Source organism: Tenrec ecaudatus, chromosome 7 (assembly GCF_050624435.1).
Source record: "Tenrec ecaudatus isolate mTenEca1 chromosome 7, mTenEca1.hap1, whole genome shotgun sequence".
In the NCBI taxonomy this organism is placed as follows: Eukaryota; Metazoa; Chordata; class Mammalia; order Afrosoricida; family Tenrecidae; genus Tenrec; species Tenrec ecaudatus.
This window is the reverse complement of record NC_134536.1, coordinates 18,355,394-18,373,149: the sequence shown is the minus strand read 5'-3', so window position 1 is coordinate 18,373,149 and position 17,756 is coordinate 18,355,394. Positions and strand designations below refer to the sequence as shown.

General features: G+C 37.9%; 1 protein-coding gene across 2 annotated transcripts in view; it reads right to left on the bottom strand.

Moving 5' to 3' along the window:
- The window catches only part of PPIL4 (peptidylprolyl isomerase like 4), a 38,948-nt gene that overhangs the window by 4,590 nt on the left and 16,602 nt on the right, over positions 1–17,756 (bottom strand). For both annotated transcript variants that reach the window (XM_075554400.1, XM_075554401.1), the window contains exons 8-12: positions 16,048–16,172; positions 14,240–14,306; positions 8,796–8,907; positions 7,061–7,157; positions 2,777–2,924 (exon numbers count right to left, since the gene is read on the bottom strand). In XM_075554400.1, coding sequence (XP_075410515.1) covers positions 2,777–2,924; positions 7,061–7,157; positions 8,796–8,907; positions 14,240–14,306; positions 16,048–16,172 — 549 coding nt within the window. The remainder of the gene's footprint in view (positions 1–2,776; positions 2,925–7,060; positions 7,158–8,795; positions 8,908–14,239; positions 14,307–16,047; positions 16,173–17,756) is intronic.

Genomic DNA, 17,756 nt, shown 5'->3' with positions numbered 1-17,756 from the left:
ACTGAAATTTCTCTTTAATGATATTTTCTAGATTAAACTCAAAAGGGAAATAAATAATCAGAATTTTTAAAAATTGGGGCCTGCTTAAATCTCGAGTTCTGGAGCTGACTTTTATTGATAGGAAAAAGTTATGGGAAAAGGCACAGCTATATTATTAAATCAAAGTAGACATAGAAAACATGTACCTTAATACACTTAGAAGGGAGAAAAATCTATGAGATAATTATTAATCATAATTTAACAATTTCATAATTGTCAGCTGTCTTGAAATTACTTTAAAATACTAGCGAGCATTCCTCCCACAACTACTGGTCTTCACTCTGTACAAATAAGAATGTTAGCGACCACGTTAATGTGGTTTTCAATGACTTCACATGGCAGGGTCAGAGTCCCAGGTTGGTGAGATTTAAAATGCAACCCATCTTTGAATTTGTGTAGATTTCTGATTATCTCAAAAACAGTTATGTTTATTCTCAGACCTAAAATCAGTGAAGATTCCAATCCATGTACAAGTACAGGGTAAGGTGTCTCTAAAATCACTAAAAGCAGCACCCAAACCATTGCCATCAAGTTATTAGCACAAGGGGGCTGGAAGGAGACAGTAACCGAAGGTTATTAGTGGGAAACATGCTAAGCACTGGGAGACATGGAGCGCAGTCACCATATGAAAGATTGGGTGAAAGATGATTTTAGGCTAAAAATTACTAGGAGGGAATCTTTTTGGTAAAGAGGAGGTTGAGTGAGACATGAGCCCCTAAATGAGATAGGTTGACACAGTGGCTGCAGTAATGGGCTTACACACAGCAAGAATGTATGTAGAAGGTGGCTCGGAACTGAGCAGTGTTTCCTTCTGCTGTACACGGGGTCACTATGGATCCGAACTGGCTCCATGGGACCTCACAACAATAAACAGAATCCAAAAGGGAGGTGGTGTTCCAATTAATTAGACCACACTGGAATATATTATTCAAATTACATGGGAACAATGGAATCTAGGAAGGAAAACCGACAGAACCATTTTAGGACTATCAGCACTGATTAGCCATGTAGCACTACAGGGGAGCCACCCGGCCCTTAGTTGATCCTTTTCTTCAGCGGTAAGAAACTAAGAGATCTTACTTAGCTATTACTGACAGTACTGCCACGGACTCAGGTGAAACTACCTCATGTGTCTTCCACTTAAAAACTGGAGAGTGGCACAACAATGTTGAAACCAAACTCATTGCATCAAGTCAATTCTGACGACATATAGGGCAGGACAGACTGCCCCTGTGCGTGTCTGAGACTGTAACTCTTGTCTTTTTTCCTTTTTGAGACTGTAGCTCTTTATGAGAGTGGAAAGCCTCATTTTGCTCCCTGAGTGGCTGGTCTTGAACTGCTGACCTCCCAGTTAACAGCTCAATGTATAACCACCACTATACCACCAGGACTCCTGTAAGGATGATAGAAACCTTCAAAAAGTTAAAGGACTGTGGAAGCAAGAGAACCATTACCTGCTGCATGGCACAATCTACTTTCTCAAAAATACAGGAGTGTAAGTCTATAAAACATGTCCTGGTTTAATTTTCTTTAACGAAGAATAAATCATGAAACACCTAAAATGGCAGGAAGAGAGGGAATGGAGGACTTGGGGACAGAGCTAGTTTTCTGTATGTGCCATTTTCTAGAGTTTAGTTTAAACCCTAAAAACAATTGACAAAACTACCACACACGCACAAAAATAATGATAACAACACAATCCTTAAACAAGAAAAGGAAAATTACACAAATTAACCAGAATATGAACCCAGTTGGAAGCATAACACACAAGAAATTATCCCAGATGACTTTAAAGCAAACTATCTTGATTGTATATCCTAGGCGGGGCTATACCTCAAGTACAAAACAAACAGACAACAAAATGCTCTGTCATCAAGCCGATGCCGACTCACAGCAACCCTACAGAACACTGGCAGAACTGCCTCCTGTGAGTTTCCACGACTGTCACTACACAAAGTCCAGAATTTCTCCCACAGAGCCGCTAGCTGAGTCAAACTGCTGACCTTGCAGTTAACCTATAACCACTATGTCACAAGGACTCCTCAAGTACAAAAAGATCTTAAGAGTCATAAACTAACTTCAGTAATACTATTGATGGCAATGTTGATATTGATTTTGGTTAAAAAAAATTAAAATAATGTGGTCCACACGCGCATACACACCCTCCTCAGCCTCAGGACCTATTTACTCCAAATGATTTCTATGAAGTAAAGCAAAAGCGAGGGGCCTACCTTGCAGGTGGGAAATGATTTATTGTTGTTTTAAGAAAGTCTATTAATCAGGAAAGTTTTAAGAATGATAAAGTTAATTATTAGTGCTGTTTTTATCCCATAGATACAATATAAAAGAGCAGGAATGTTTCACAGGATCTAAACACACACACACACACACATATAATTAAATTATACATAAGAACTTTTGGGGGCATAACCACACTTGCTCTTGATGGGAATAAATGAGTGTCCACAAATAGAAAAGTCACTTTGGCTTCACAGTGGGGAAGTACATGATCCACTCAGTTACTATAAAGCAATTTTCTATGCTTTCTGATATATACTATTATTGAAGATTAAAGTTCATTACCCCAGTAAAACGATTCTCTATTTCAGAATTAGGAATATACTCATACCCATGTTCTGAATGATTACATTGCATTCTAAATAACATCGTCAGGGTATAACTTACAGAAGGATAAACTATTTATTTCTCTGCAGCTCAGTGTAGAGATGACAAGTACCTGGTTAGGGTTTTTGATTGGCATGTAGTCCTCATCTTCTTTTTCTTCTGAGCAGTGACGAGTTTTCTTTTTGTGTTTTTTACTTGTGTGTGAGTGACTTGCTTTTGAATCTTCCGCCTCTTCATCTAATACAAGATCATATTTTGCACTACAGCAGTTAGTTAAGGGCAAGTGTGAGAAGTGGTACTAACTAAAGTTGAAATAATTGGTAAACAAAGAGGCCATTAGGGTACAGGAAACTTGTTCAAACCCAAAAATTTTAAGTTTTATATTTTCACACTGTATGTTTCATATTTTCAAAAGTATGTTTAACATATTCTTTCTGTATATACTCAGATACTCAGGAGAAATGGAAAGAACTGATCAACTCTGTAAAACTTTACAAAAACACACAAGGGAAAAAAACCCTTAACACTCTAACCACAAATGAAAATATAAGTGTTATATGAAAGGAAAAAACATTTCTAAGTAATGAAAAAAATTTAACTTAAAAAATGTAGCACTAGATAGAAAAAATAAATTTTTATAATCCCCAATGCCAAAGATGCAAGGTAAGAAAAGAGGATGAACCATTGGTTTCTTTAAGAAATGGAGATTAGTTTAGCAATGCATATCAACAATTAAAAGATTTTATAAAATTTTCCATGAAGACTATATAAGAATGGTAGTAAGATAAATGAACAAAGGTATGCATATTAACTAACAGCCAATGAGTGGATTTTGACCCACAATGACCCTATCAGGCAGAGCAGACATGCTCCACAGGGATTCTGAGGCTGTCAATCTTCCCAGGAGCAAGCAGCTACAGCTTTCGATGATGCTGGGGGATTTGGATAGCCAACCTTGCAATTAGCAGCCCAATGAGGTATCCACTGTGGCACCAGGACCCCAATCCGTAATAGGATTACTTTTCATAACACAAACTGGGAATAACAAAAGTACTTCAACTATGATATAATAAAGGATGTTACCAACAATAATAAATGAGTGCTATGAAAAGCCAAGAAAAGCATTTGTGGAAAAATTTAAGTGCAAAGCTTGAACTCATCTCACAATGGTTAGTTACAACTCTGTAGAACTTACATAAAATATAGGTTCCAAGGGAACATAAAAATATCATCTATGTAGGTGGTAGAACTAGGAGTGAATCATTTTTCATTATTTCATGTGTATCATAAAATTTTTTTAATATATTTTAAGTTCTCTAATAATTCCTTAGAAAAAGAGGAAATATACAATTATTCTAACCCCTGCTGAAAAGACTCACTGCTACTAAGAGGGCTTTGCATAGGTTGACAAGGGCTACCACACTGGTTTTCAAAACAAAGCTTTTGAAGAAGTCTACCCAGAGCTACTTGTGGAAATGGAGCACGTACAAACCCACTTCCCACAGACTCATTTCCCCTCCCCAGCGGTCTTCACCATGCCAGGGCCCTCCGCTTTCCTCAGGGGTGTCTCATGTCACGTCTCTGTGAAATCAAATCGGAAGACACTGTCCCCTCTAGCTTTCCACAAGATGGCCATCCTACTGTGTTGCTGTTAGGTGCTGTGGAGACATCAGCACCCAGAACCACACAACAGACAACAGAGCACATTAGGCCTCCATTACTCCGACTTCTTCTCTCCTTTGTCACGTGTCATGCTATCTCAGAGCACCTTCCAGATCTCCCGTTACTCATACGCAATGTCAGCAGGCCTACTTGCACCTTCCTGTGTGCCTTGCACATGCTGCTCCCTTGGCCCAGGAATGCTGCAGAGCAGTGCTTCCAAACTGTGGGCTGTAATCCATCCAAGGGGCACCAAATCCACATTAGGGATCACAACTAGCATTTCAGGTCTGAGATTTAGTGCCACTTCTTCTAGTGCACCTTGAGTCTTCCTGTGACTCCCATCCCTAGTATAACCAACTACATCACCACACACTTCTTTGTAACACGTGGCAGATTTAATGACGTGATCCTTTAGTATCTTCTTCTCCTCATCCCCTAAGTCCTGAAATATAATGCAAGCTCCACAAGACACGAGGCCGCTTGTCCTCACGCTAACTAGGTTAGCAGATGCTGTGTCTGCCTGTTGATCATGTCTTGTATCACCCAAACACTGGACATTCTGTGTTTACCTATCCACTATCTTCTCACCATGACAACCCACTTTAAAAAGACAAGTGCCAAATTCCTTCAAAATCTTGGACTAAAACAAACTTCTGATCTAATTGACCTCTTTCCTCTAGTATCTTCTCTGAGCTCTAGTTCGGCTATAGTTGTCTTTTGTTCTATTTCTGCATCCTTTTACTAACAATCTACATTTACAGCAATTTCTCCTTCTCTCAAGACCCACACAGTAGATCTGTAATGTACTTTTAAATGTCTTTTTTAAGATAATGTATCCACCTATTAGATTGTCCTCTGAATCCTCTTCCCTAGCCATAATTAATATTAAAAATTCTATTGATATTATATGTGATGTTCCACATTAGCAATACTTGTTGGTCCTCTATTACTCTACTTGAGATTACAAATTTCTCACAAAAAGCAACTTGTCAATTATCAAGAACATAACTATGACCCTACTGGTTCAGACTCATAGATTCTCTTCTTGAGTATTTTATTGGAGAGCAATTAAAAGTGGTCTGTAGCAGGAAACATTTGTTTTCTACATCAATTTCACGAGGCTATGTAGCTCAATTCAGTTGCTACTAGTCACATGTGACTAAGTAACTGCAAATTAGGTCAGATTTAATATTCAGTTCCTCGTTCCAGTTCACATGCTCAAGAACCATATGTGGTTAGTGACACAATGCACAGAAGTAGCTCAAACCAAATCTTAGCTTGTCTGTACCTGAAGACCTCTCCGCCCTGCTAATTACATCACTATACATCAGATTTTATCCAGTTCTAGTGCCTCATCATGTTTTATGAACTGTAAGACAGTCAACACATTTTTCTAAAATGAGCACACAACAGGTCAACCTGATATTCATCTTTCCTTGAATCCTTAGAAATGTCTACACAGTATGAAAAAGAGAATCCCTGAAACACCAACACAAACTAGGAAACAAAGAAATCCTTGACCAGGAAGAATCACAAAAGAAATGACCATGGCAATGTGTGGAGTGATAAATTTATAATGAGAGTATCAATGAATAAACTTAAAATTACGTAATATGAACGTTTTATTGCTTCTTACTTGTCTCAAACTAAAACTTAGAAGGGCCTGAATTACACGGTCAGATCAATGGACTTCATTCTAGTCCCCTGAAAGTCTATTCTTGCATGTAGTAGCAGCCCAGGAAATGCTTGCTGATAGACCACCGGACAGTACATTTACGATGCAGCAGCAAGTTGCCTAGTCTTTTAAGAACTACAGGATTTTGTGGTCTAGATAGCCACTATTTTCCAGGTAGTTAAAACTATCTGAAGAGATTTAGCACAAAGGAATTAGTTCAGCAAAAGAGAAATTTCTTGACTTTGAGAATTTTAAAACATTATAATTATATATAGAAAATACAAATCTTATCTGAAGATTTTCCTTTTTTTAGAATAACTTAAGTATCCACTTATTTTAACCTATGAATACGAAGATAAGAGAACTGCTAATTTTTTCCTTTCAACTCTTTCTCCATACAATAGAAAATAAAATGAAAAACCAAAGTACAATAAAATAGTGAAAAGAGTAACAGAACAGGCAGTCCCAGGTTAGACTTACTGACAACGCCTACATGGCCTTTAATCTTATGCAAATCTATCCGCACTGTGAGATGACTGAACTAACCCATACAACTCTTCATTACAGTCACTGCCACTTGCTTGCTGCACATGCAGCTTTTAAATAAGTGAAAAGGCTTGTTCAAGCCTCTCCTTGCACTAGCTCACTGCCATCGAGTGGATTAGAAAGCCTCACCTGTCTCCTAAGGAGCAGCTTGTAGCTTCAAACTGCACTCCATGCAGTTAGCAGTCCCACAAGTAGCCAACTACTCCACCAGGGCTCCTTTTTCTGAAAATCTTTATGGAAGCAGATAGCTTCGTCTTATCCTGTAGAGTAGCTTGTGGGGTAAGCCACCGACCTTGTGGTTAGCAGCCCAACACTTAATCTTTCTTGCACTAAAGTCAGGCTAAATAAGAACCGTATGCAACTGCTCTGAGTTCCAATCCTTAAATACAGTTAGAAACCATCTGGAATTAGGAACCTTGCCTTCTGTTAACTTGCGTTCCTGACTTTGAAATGTACCACACATTACATATAGGGATGGCTGACATCGTGCTAACTGACTTTGGGAAAGGATACTCTTGTTTGGGCTTTACTTTATCTTTCAGAACTAAATTTGGTTGTTTATTCTGCTCCTTTTCGTACTCCTTAAAATCACTCTTGGTGTATTTTCCACCTATTAGGAAAAGAAAAAAGAACTTAGAAAAATAATTTCATTAATCAAGATCAATTATTTTAGAAAAAGTACAATTTAAGTTATTTTTAAAATTTCACATAAATAAGAGGGCTTCAAAAAGTTCATGGATAAACTGAATTAAAAGATAATGAATAAGTCACATATATATCAGGCGACAGGAAAGGCTGAGAAAACAAAATAACCATAGCAATTCACTCTCCATTATTAAATAAAATCAGATAGCCATTTTACTAGATGGCCATATGCTGCCACCTAATGACATAACATGAATATTACAATACCATACTTTCAAATTCCAAGTTACACAATGAACACATTCCCTCAAACACAATGCAGTGTTCACTTGAGAACATTACATTTTAGAAAGTGTCGATCTCTGAATTAGAAGGCTTGAAAGACCTATAATTGTGGAAGAACTGGGGCTTTAAAGACTCAGCTCTCAAATCTCAAAAGAGCTCAAGCAGACAGGAAGTAGCAGAACATGGTTGAAAGTTCACTAAACAGATGTGAAAGTGTGAAAGGGAAGGCTGGTGACAGCACCTTAGAAAAATTGTCTCTGCTTTACAATTTTGGCTTGGGAGCACTTTTATTTCTCCCCAAAGCCAACAAAGAATGGACAAAGCCTTGAAAAACAACAGGGCCCAATGTCACAGCCTGGCTAGTCTACCAAGGCATGGCCAGGAAGGGGACAGCTTTTGCTGCAGTTTCTCCATCTCCAGTCTAACCTCCAGAGTGCTCACTGACCTGCCGTGCCTCAGCCCTCACCAACTTTGGTGGGGAAAGCTTCCAATAGATAGAAGAACCCAAGATGAAACACAAAAATAAAATAGACTGAGGTATACAAAGAAATACTTTGTGAATCCTATAGACACCTTTATTGTAAGGGAGAGGAAGATAGAAACAAACAAACAAGCAAGGGCATGAAGGACATGCATCAAAGATGAGGAGAACGGCATGGCAATTCCAGAGGCCTGGGAAACAGCGCAATCCATCGCCAATGTGTCCTATGGACGTGCAATGGGCCTCTGAGACAGTTAAAACAGCACAGATAAGCATCATTTACACCATGTTTGCCATGTGCTCGTCACGAGGTTTCTCGCTATGAAGGAAGCAGCTATAGTATCATAGAAAGGGAAAGGTTCTGGTCTCAAATCCACTTATCTCAGAAAGTCAATTTCTTCATTTATAAACTAGAACCAACATTTCAGAACTGTTAGAATCATTAAATAAGGGGAAGTACTTAGACTTTATACTGTGACTGACACAAAGCAGACATTCAAATTTTGAAAAATATGAATCCATAATATTTTTTAATAACCTCAAAATAAACTGAGAGTAACAATCAACCATGTGTTTGTAATGGCATATATGAAACAAAAGCAACCTCTCCTACTTGGCTTTTTACTCTAGACAAAATCATGAAGAAACTGGCTTAGTCTTCTTCTAAATCCATGACATTGAAACTACTTAGAGAGGCATTACCATTTCTTTAGTGGGTGGATAGGCTGCAAATACAGGACTGAGACTAAGAAAACACACACACACACACACACACACGTGCATACGCACACACGCATACAAAGCAGAACAGAAATAAAGGAAAATAAACTGATGTACCTTTTCCTTTCCATTTAACCTTTGCAACAGACTGGCTAAAATCCACATGTATTCTTCTGTCATCTATAAGCACATTGTCCATTTTGAAAAAGGCTTTCTCACAATCTTCTTCCTGATTAAAAAAAAAAAATCTGTTGGAGTCGATTCCAACTCACACAGACCCTACAGCAGAGTGCAACAGCCCCGTAGGGTTTTCAGGGATTTTCCACAGCAGCTGAACACTTGACCACAGCTCCACCAGGACTCCCTCAGGAGCATGACTTTTCATGGAAGATCCCTCTAGCAAGAAAAAATACTGACAACAGAGACAGGCTATTGTTATAAAAAAAAACCCAACATAGTATCTGAATATATATGCTGCATATTATTACAAACTTTATCTCAATTAATTCAGATAACAACTCTTTGAGGTACTACTTTTTATTATCTCTATTTTCCTGAGGAGAAAATCCATTTACAAGATGTAAGCTGCCAAAGATCATGCATGGTGAGGGTCAATGACGTGACTGGAAAGGAAGCAGTCTGTTCGCAGACCATATATATGAGGGCTTCTTATTTAGTGTACAGTAACTCTCGTTTCTGGCCCCCTTTTAAAGATAAAAATTGGAATCACCTGCTATTCAGTTCCTAATAAAGGTGATGCGATACTTGGGGGAAATTCCAAGTTCATGCAATTTGCACTGCTCAAATATATCTCTGGATCAAAAGATACCATGAAATGTATAACCTGACCTAAATATTTGGTACAACACATACTATTTTTAAACAAAGTCAGTATGCACTTCCCTCTATCATAGGCTAGTTACACTACATTAAAATATCCTGATTTTTTTATGGGTGATATATGGCATGTTCTATATCTCAAAAACTAGAACTGATGGGGGAAAACCAGTACCATTTTTTTTTTAGAATCAGCAGTCCAAATATACCCAGAAACAAGTCTAACATTTAAGACAACAAAATGTGTGTTGCCCAGTGTTATGGAATGCTGGCCTAGGCCCTGCTGAGGGTGCCACAGAATATACTGTGTGTTTGGTTGTGTGTACATAGGCACAGTATGACCTTACTAAATTCTTAGTTCAGAAACAGCTATTCTCAAGGGTTTTAAATAATGGATTGTGGAGTTGTGGTACCAACGTCTGTGCTATACAAATATCTCCAGTTCTGATCTCTAATGATGAAAAGGAATACATTTCAACCTGGCACTGTCAAGACTAACTAGCCTCTGACAATCGTGGGGTGTCCGTAGGCGCAACTGTACAGTGATGCCATATAAAGATGATATAGTAAAGTCATAGAGAATACGGAAGGTAGGAGAAAATATCAAATAAGGGAGTCAAACACATTTCATGGTAGCATGCTCACCTCAGCCCCTCTTGGTAGTCCACGTGGAGATGGGAGACAAGAAGAGACAGTATGTATTTCTAACCAAGGCTTATATAAACTTAGGGGTGTGCAAGCCCCTGATTACAGGTAACCACACATGTCACAGGAAAGGGTTGCACCATAAGCAATACAGCAATGTGAGGGGAACGATCTAGGGGTATACACACAATAGGAAGAGGAGGGATTAGGGGTACACATGTGACAAGATGGGCAGATCCTAGATTCAAGATGGCAACCTAACCCTGGGTCACTGAGCTGACTTGACTGAATCTGAGCTCTCCTCCAGGAAAGCAATCCACTATCCTTAACAGCAGGGAGTGAGCCCTGCCTATGGTGGGACAGAAAACAGTCTGATTGCTCTGGATGGCTGATAACTTCTCAAGGAGATAACTTCTAAACAGCCTGCTTCCCAGGGTGCTACAATCATTTACCATGTGTTGCAAGCAGTGTCCTAGGCAGGGCACACAATAAATGTGGGGAAGAACCTGGGGAGAAACCTTTTTGTATCCCACAGGGTACCTTTCAATTTTCTTCTATATTCCTTCATTCCTAGAAAGTTACCATATAAAGTCTGTTCACAACTCACTAGAGCCAACCCAGGGAGCGGATAAATTAGTCACAATCACATTTACCATGGGTGTCCACAACTAAATGGATTATAAACTCCATGATGATACAGACAACGTACTACTCATCTTGGTATCAACTCCACTTATAGTGAAACTTGATTGCCAGGACTCAATAGGGCTGCCTTGTTGGTCCGGCTCTCGCCAGTTTTCCATTTGACTGAGTGAAGTCTTACCACTTTTCACTACTCTCCATTATTTTCCATGTGAGAGGTTTCTGCCTCACATGGTTTCTAGTTTTCACAGATTTCAGTACAGAGTATCACTTGGCAGATGGGAGGCAATTGATGTGCCTCCGAACTGGACTTTGGCAGGTATCACTGAGTCACTTCCTCAGGGAGAAAGTTCTCAGATAAGTTTCAAGGGGATAACATTAGCAAGCACACCATTTACTTATACCTAAACTCATGCAGAAATCTCTCCAAAATTGGTAAGCTGATGAAATATTTACACAGAAATACAAAGAACAATTAACAGTTAAGATGATCTTTAAGAGTAACAACAAAGTTGGAGGCCTCGCCCCACTGGACAGCAAGACATTATAAAGCTTTACAAGCAGGCCCATAGAGCACTACAGGCTCCAGAAAGGTTTCTACTGACAGAAGCCTCATTTCTAGGGGCGGGGGCAGGTGTTGCAGAGCAGAGCAGTGGGGATAGAACAATCTCTCAGGTAAATAGTAGTGGGCCACTTGACTATCCAATAAAAATGAAACTTCCTACTATGCCTAATCCTCAAAAGTCAAACTGTAGGTTGAAATATGAAAGGTAAAATCAATAAAGTTTCTAAAAAACAGCATAGGAGAATATCTTCATGGCCTTGGGATAGGGCAAAGATTTTGTTAGCGGCCCTAAGAAGGGAGAAAAAATAGTCAAAATCTGGACTAAATTTGAAAATCTCAATCAAGACACCATTAAGAAAGCAGAAGGCACAGAGCAGAAGACAGCTGCAACACATAGCCATTAAAGAGCGTGCACCCAGAAAGATAAAAAATTCCTACTAGTAGTACAGAAAAAACAACCACCACTACCAAAAGAAATTTTTTTAAGTGGGCAAGTCTTCAAAAGGTACTTCAGAGAAAAGAACATTCAAGTGGTAGTAAACACAGCAGAAGGGTCGAAAAGTTCATGGAAAAATGAAATGAAAAGATAAGGGAATTTCTCTGTGAAACAAAACTCAAAAACCATAAGGGAGACCAAGCTTACTGGTCAGGTAGACTAATGAGACCCCCAACACCAGGGCCCTTAGGTCACCCTTCAGATCTGGAAATGAACTCACTCTTAGGATAATCTGCCATTTAAGATAAAAAAGGAAAGCTTTATTCAAAAACAAAGTTAGGAGGACAGGAGAATGGAAACAGGAAACACAAGAGAAAGTTGGATAATCGATGGATAATCACCCAGAGTATTGCAATGGATGAGTTGAAACAAAATGTGTACATAAGTCTGATGATCTGCACTAAGTAACAATAAAATAAATTAATAACAAATAAGATAATGGAATTTTTCCACAAAATTTTTGATGCTCCCTCATATGAAAGGAGCTCGGCCTGGGCAATACAAAACAAAACCACAAGAGACTACTCGGAGAATGGGGCCAATTAAAGTGACAGGCCATCCCCAGAGTTGGTAGAGATGGAATGGGAGAGTCCCACATGCTGCTGTTCGAGTGTACTGTTCAGTCTATTCCAACTCGAAGCAACACTATAGGACTGAGAGCTAGGGAATTTGAACTACCCACCTTTCTTTCAGTTAACAGCAAAATATTGAACCACCACACCACCAGGGCTCTACCACATGCTACTAATCAAGTAAAATTAGTATAATTACTTGGGGAAACTGACAGGAATTCACTACTGGAACCACATCTATCCCATGACCCAGTAATTCATTCCCAGTTAAGAAATGACTACTGGTTTACATCCTCACAGAAATGCTTATTAGGGACTTCAAAAAGTTTGTGGGGAAATTCCATTATTTATTTATTTTAATCGTTTTATTGGGAGCTCTTACAGATATCATAATATTCCATAATTCAACTAGATCAAAAATAGTTGTACAATTGCTACTATAATCAGTTTCAAAACATTTTCTTACTTCTTGAACTCTTGCATACCAGCTCCCTCTTATCTCCTCCCTGCCCCCCCTTCCCTGGAACCCTTTAATTAATGCTTTAATTATGTCAAATTGGTAACAATGAAAATACACCAGCTATTTACATTATGATTCATAACAGTAGCAAAATTATAGTTATGAAGTAGCAATGAACATAATGTGATGGTTGGGGATCACTACAACATGAGGCACTGTGTGAAAGGTTGCGGCCTTAGGAAGGTGGAGAGCCACTGCTGTAGAAGACGGAGAAACGTGGGCAGTTGTTAATCCAGATGTTACATATGAAATGAAACCACACCCTTAAGCAGGTGGAATGACCATGTGAAGATGGAATGACCATGTGAAGTCCACACAAAGTGCTCACAGAAAACCAAACATAGGGATTCTCTTCTGTTGGCACCAACATAGCATGTAATATTATCACTGTGCATCTGACACTGAATCGAGGTATAATTTGCTATGTCTGCCTTCTTCAAACCTGCCTTATTAATTTTGTATTCCTAGGACTTATCTCACTGCCTTAAATACAGAAGTTATTCAATAATGCTTTAAAGCAACAGCTTACAATAAGCTACTATTGGACACACACCAGTCCGTAGCACAACAGAGTGACTGAAATAAATATCATCGTCATACCCGTTATGCCATTCACTGGCTGAATGATTTGGAACAAGTCACATTATCAATTTGTCAGTTTACTTTTTCAGAAAAGGATGATAGTATCGTCTCATAGAATTGTTAAGATTAACTATAGGGAAGTACAATAATGCTTGGCTTTATGAGCAGCATTATTGCTGTTATCATTATTACAGGTGAGAAGAACTGATTAATCCAATACTCATGCTTTATGTATAAGGTAAGCCTAGGAAGAAGATACATGCCAACCATCACACAGCAGCCAGTCAGTGACAGAGTTCAGTTTACTATCTCGATCTTAACATCCAGCCTGGCTCTCCATTACTTCCCTACAACTCCACCCAAATAATCTGAAAATCTTTACTAGAATGTGAAGGACTTTATCTAAAACTTGAGTTATAAAGATACATTCCTACAGACTGCTTCTGAACCTGGAGGAAAGGCCCCTACGTTACCATCGAGCGGTACTGAATGGTGCCCCATGGACTGGACTCCTGCCCACCCATGTGTTCCAGAGGGTTTCATCCGCTGTAATCTTTATGAAAGTTGTGGACCATTTTCCCACCCAAAAATGGCAAGCTAATTTCCCCATCTTAGAGGCTGGAGGATTTTAATTTCCCACATTTTAATGTGCTATATGAACAAAATTAATACCAAACTTCATCTACCTATGCTACAACATACCTTTTCAAATTCAATAAACGCGTAACAGAGAGATTCTCCTGTCTTCCAGTCCCGGATAACTTCACAACTGCAAGAGTTTTTTCAAAAAAGCGATTTTTTAAAAAGTGAAAGCATTCCTTCTCACTCGTCAAAGTGGATAACAACATAAGGTAGTTATTAAAAAGCAAAAATAAACTCATAAAACTATTTTTTCAGACAATTTGTTTCTTGAAAAAAGGACTCATTATTATCTAGTTTCTATTCTAAATGTCCTATCTCAGGTTACAGTCCTTCATTCTTAAGCACTGATGAGAATACAATTAAGATCGGAAAGGCTTCAAAAGTTCATGGAAAAATGGAATTAGATAAGAGAGACCGGAATTTTTTCCATGAGCATTTTGAAACCCCCTTACACTTCATTTTCCTTTGGCAAAAGTAAGTTTGCTTCAAAAACCAAAATCTCACCTTTGTCAAGTTGATTCCAACTCATAGTGAAACTTACTTTAAAATTTTAAAAAATCATATTCTATTTCTAATGCAAATAAATTACAGAATATCTAACATTACTGAACAATTTGTGCACATTCATACATATATAACTCGTAGTAAGTTTATGCTTTAAAAATTTTTAATTTTAGTGTAAACCAAACTAAAATTAAACCCTGTATGTAAAGTTATTAAGCCTATTACTGCCAAGTCAATTCAGGGTACTAGCGACCTAATAAGATAGAACAGCACTGTCTCATAGTGTTCCCTGGTCTATCCTCTTTATTGAAGCAGATTGCCCCAGGGAGCAGCTGGTAAATTCCAACCACCAACCTTCCAGGTAGCAGCCAAACACTTAACCATGGTGCCATAACGGCTTTTGAAGTATCTTTAGCACAGAACCAAACTACCATATATACTCGAGTATAAGCTAAGTTTTTCAGCACATTTTTAATGCAGTTTTTGTGGTAAAAGTAGGTGCCTTGGCTGATTTTCAGGTCAGCTATACTCGAGTATATATAATAACCAAGTGAAAGGGCCAATAGGTTGGAGTTGAAAGCACTTGGCTTATCCCTTCCCCAATGTATCATAAGTCTCATTTTAAAAACATGAAAGAAAATTCTAAAAACAAAATAATACTGTTCCACAAATTACACAATATTTCCTTTTCTCACAGAACCATTACCTTTGTGAACTTTTGCATTATTAATACAAGAAAAATAAGCCAAAAGAAAAATTTTTGAAAACTGAGCTTCAAATTAATTTTCATACAGATTGATCATTCTAAGATGCTAAATGTGATAAACATTTTAAATACTACAAATGTTTACTAAGACTATGATAAAACTATGTTGAAATTATTCCTTTTATTCCTTGTTTTCTAGGGAAATTTTTTCATTGGATGTGGTAGGATCACTTATAAGCAGTCACACATACACTTGCTAAACTTATTGCCATCAAGTCGATTCTGACTCACAGCGACACTATAGAACAGGACAGAACTGCCCCTATGGGTTTCTAAGACTGGAACTCTTTACAGGAATAGAAATCTTCATCTTTCTCCCAAGGAGTGGCTGGTGGTTTCAAACTGTTGACCTTGAACTTAGCAGCCCAATGCATAATCTCTACGCCATCAGGGTCTGATAATCACACAAAGACATACACACACACACACACACACACACACACACACCAATTTTTCTTCCAGTGGTCCAAAGGCTCACATATAGAAAATTCACCAACACAAAACCTACCTAGCATTCACAAGCTGATCAAAAATGTTACAAAAGGACCAATTTGTACTTAGTTTTTCTAAACTTTCACTAATTCTAGGGAGTAATTACCTTCTGATGGGTCCAAATCTTGAGAATATTATCTCCAGGTCCTCATCTGTGGTCACTGGATTCAATTTACACACAAATAACACATTTTCTGGAGGTTTAATGTCAGCATCAGGTAGGTCTCCCACCTAGATTACAAATAAGAACGTAAAACACTGTTTCCATTCTATATACCCTATCGAAGCCCACAATGCCAGTGTCCCTAAAATAACTAAATTTACACTATGTAAACCGCAGGCTCAGGAAAAGAAATCTGAGTAAGATTTCAAAACTTAAAACTATACACTGTTCCTGGTGATAGCACTAAAATAGCTTATCTTCATCTAACATTTGCTCTGTGTGAACACTGTACTTGGCACTGGAAATACATTACAGCTAACATTTAGAACCTTGCTATTTGTAATTTAAAAATAAAGAAAGTGAAATTCAAAAAGGTAAATAAAGAAACGATGTGGAAGGTCACCACACAGTAGGTAAAGCAGAACTAGGATTTGAACCCTGGCCTATCTGGCTTCGAAGCCCCTATGTTATTGGCACCCCCTTTTTTATGTTTATTCATTGGGCTGCAATCCACAGGTCAGCAATTCAAAATCCCCAGCAGCTCCATGGGGAAAAAACTGGGCTTTCTACTCCCATAAAGTTATGGTATCAAAAACCCACAAGAGGTTGCTATGAATCAGCACTGACTCAATAGCAGAAAGTTGTTTTTTTGATTTGACATATTAAAATAAAGGAGAAGAATTTATGTAAATTGAATCTAAGTGATGAAGTATGAATATAAGAACTTTTGTAATGCTACCACCTAGCTTAAAAATGGAAATATCAAAACAAAACAAAAATGGAAATATCCCCTCACCCCATCATCCCTCGGATTCTCTCAGCAAAGATGATGAATACCTTGTTTTCTTGCTTTCCTCTTGGTTGGTCCCCTACACAACTAACTCTACTAATACCTAACTGAATGTAATCTTTTGGAACTAAGAAAGCCCAATTCTTTCCACATTTTTATTCAAATGAAACGGCAACAATTACTATGCATTGTTTCTAACTTTGTTTACCCTCCCTTGGCATCATTGTCTACATTAACCAAACTTGCATCAACTTCATTTAATAACAACATTGAGGAAAGCACACTAGTGAGGTTAACACTGAAACAGAACAATGAGGATGGTACTGGTATTTTTTTTTAATGGTACTGATTTTATGAGAAGAGTATTTATTTTCACATGAATCTTTAGATGGATCAACAATATTCTTTTCTACAGACTGTACTGTACACATATATTCAAAAACTCTAAGAGATAGTTTCTGATAAGATTATCAGTGTCTCCTTTTGTATAAACATGTTAAAAAAAAGTAACCTGAAAATCAGAAACAGTTCAAAGCAAACAGTAACAAAATCAGCATGATTTCAGCCTTTCTGAAGTCTATCAAAAGGTAACAATAATCGATGTCCAACAGTAAGTATAAGAACACATAAGGTTAAGTAAAAGTAAATCAGTAAAAATCCCCGAAAGACATCTACAGGGAGAGAAATATCAAATTTAAGAGACTTGAGGAAAAGTCAATGAATTAAAAATTAACTTACTATAGTCAAATCTAACTCCAAAGTAGGTGCAACAGCTATGAAAAGTTAACACTGCAAAATACCAGTTGAATTATCATATTACACACAGAGTAAGAGAATCATGTTTTTAGAAAACAAAAGATAA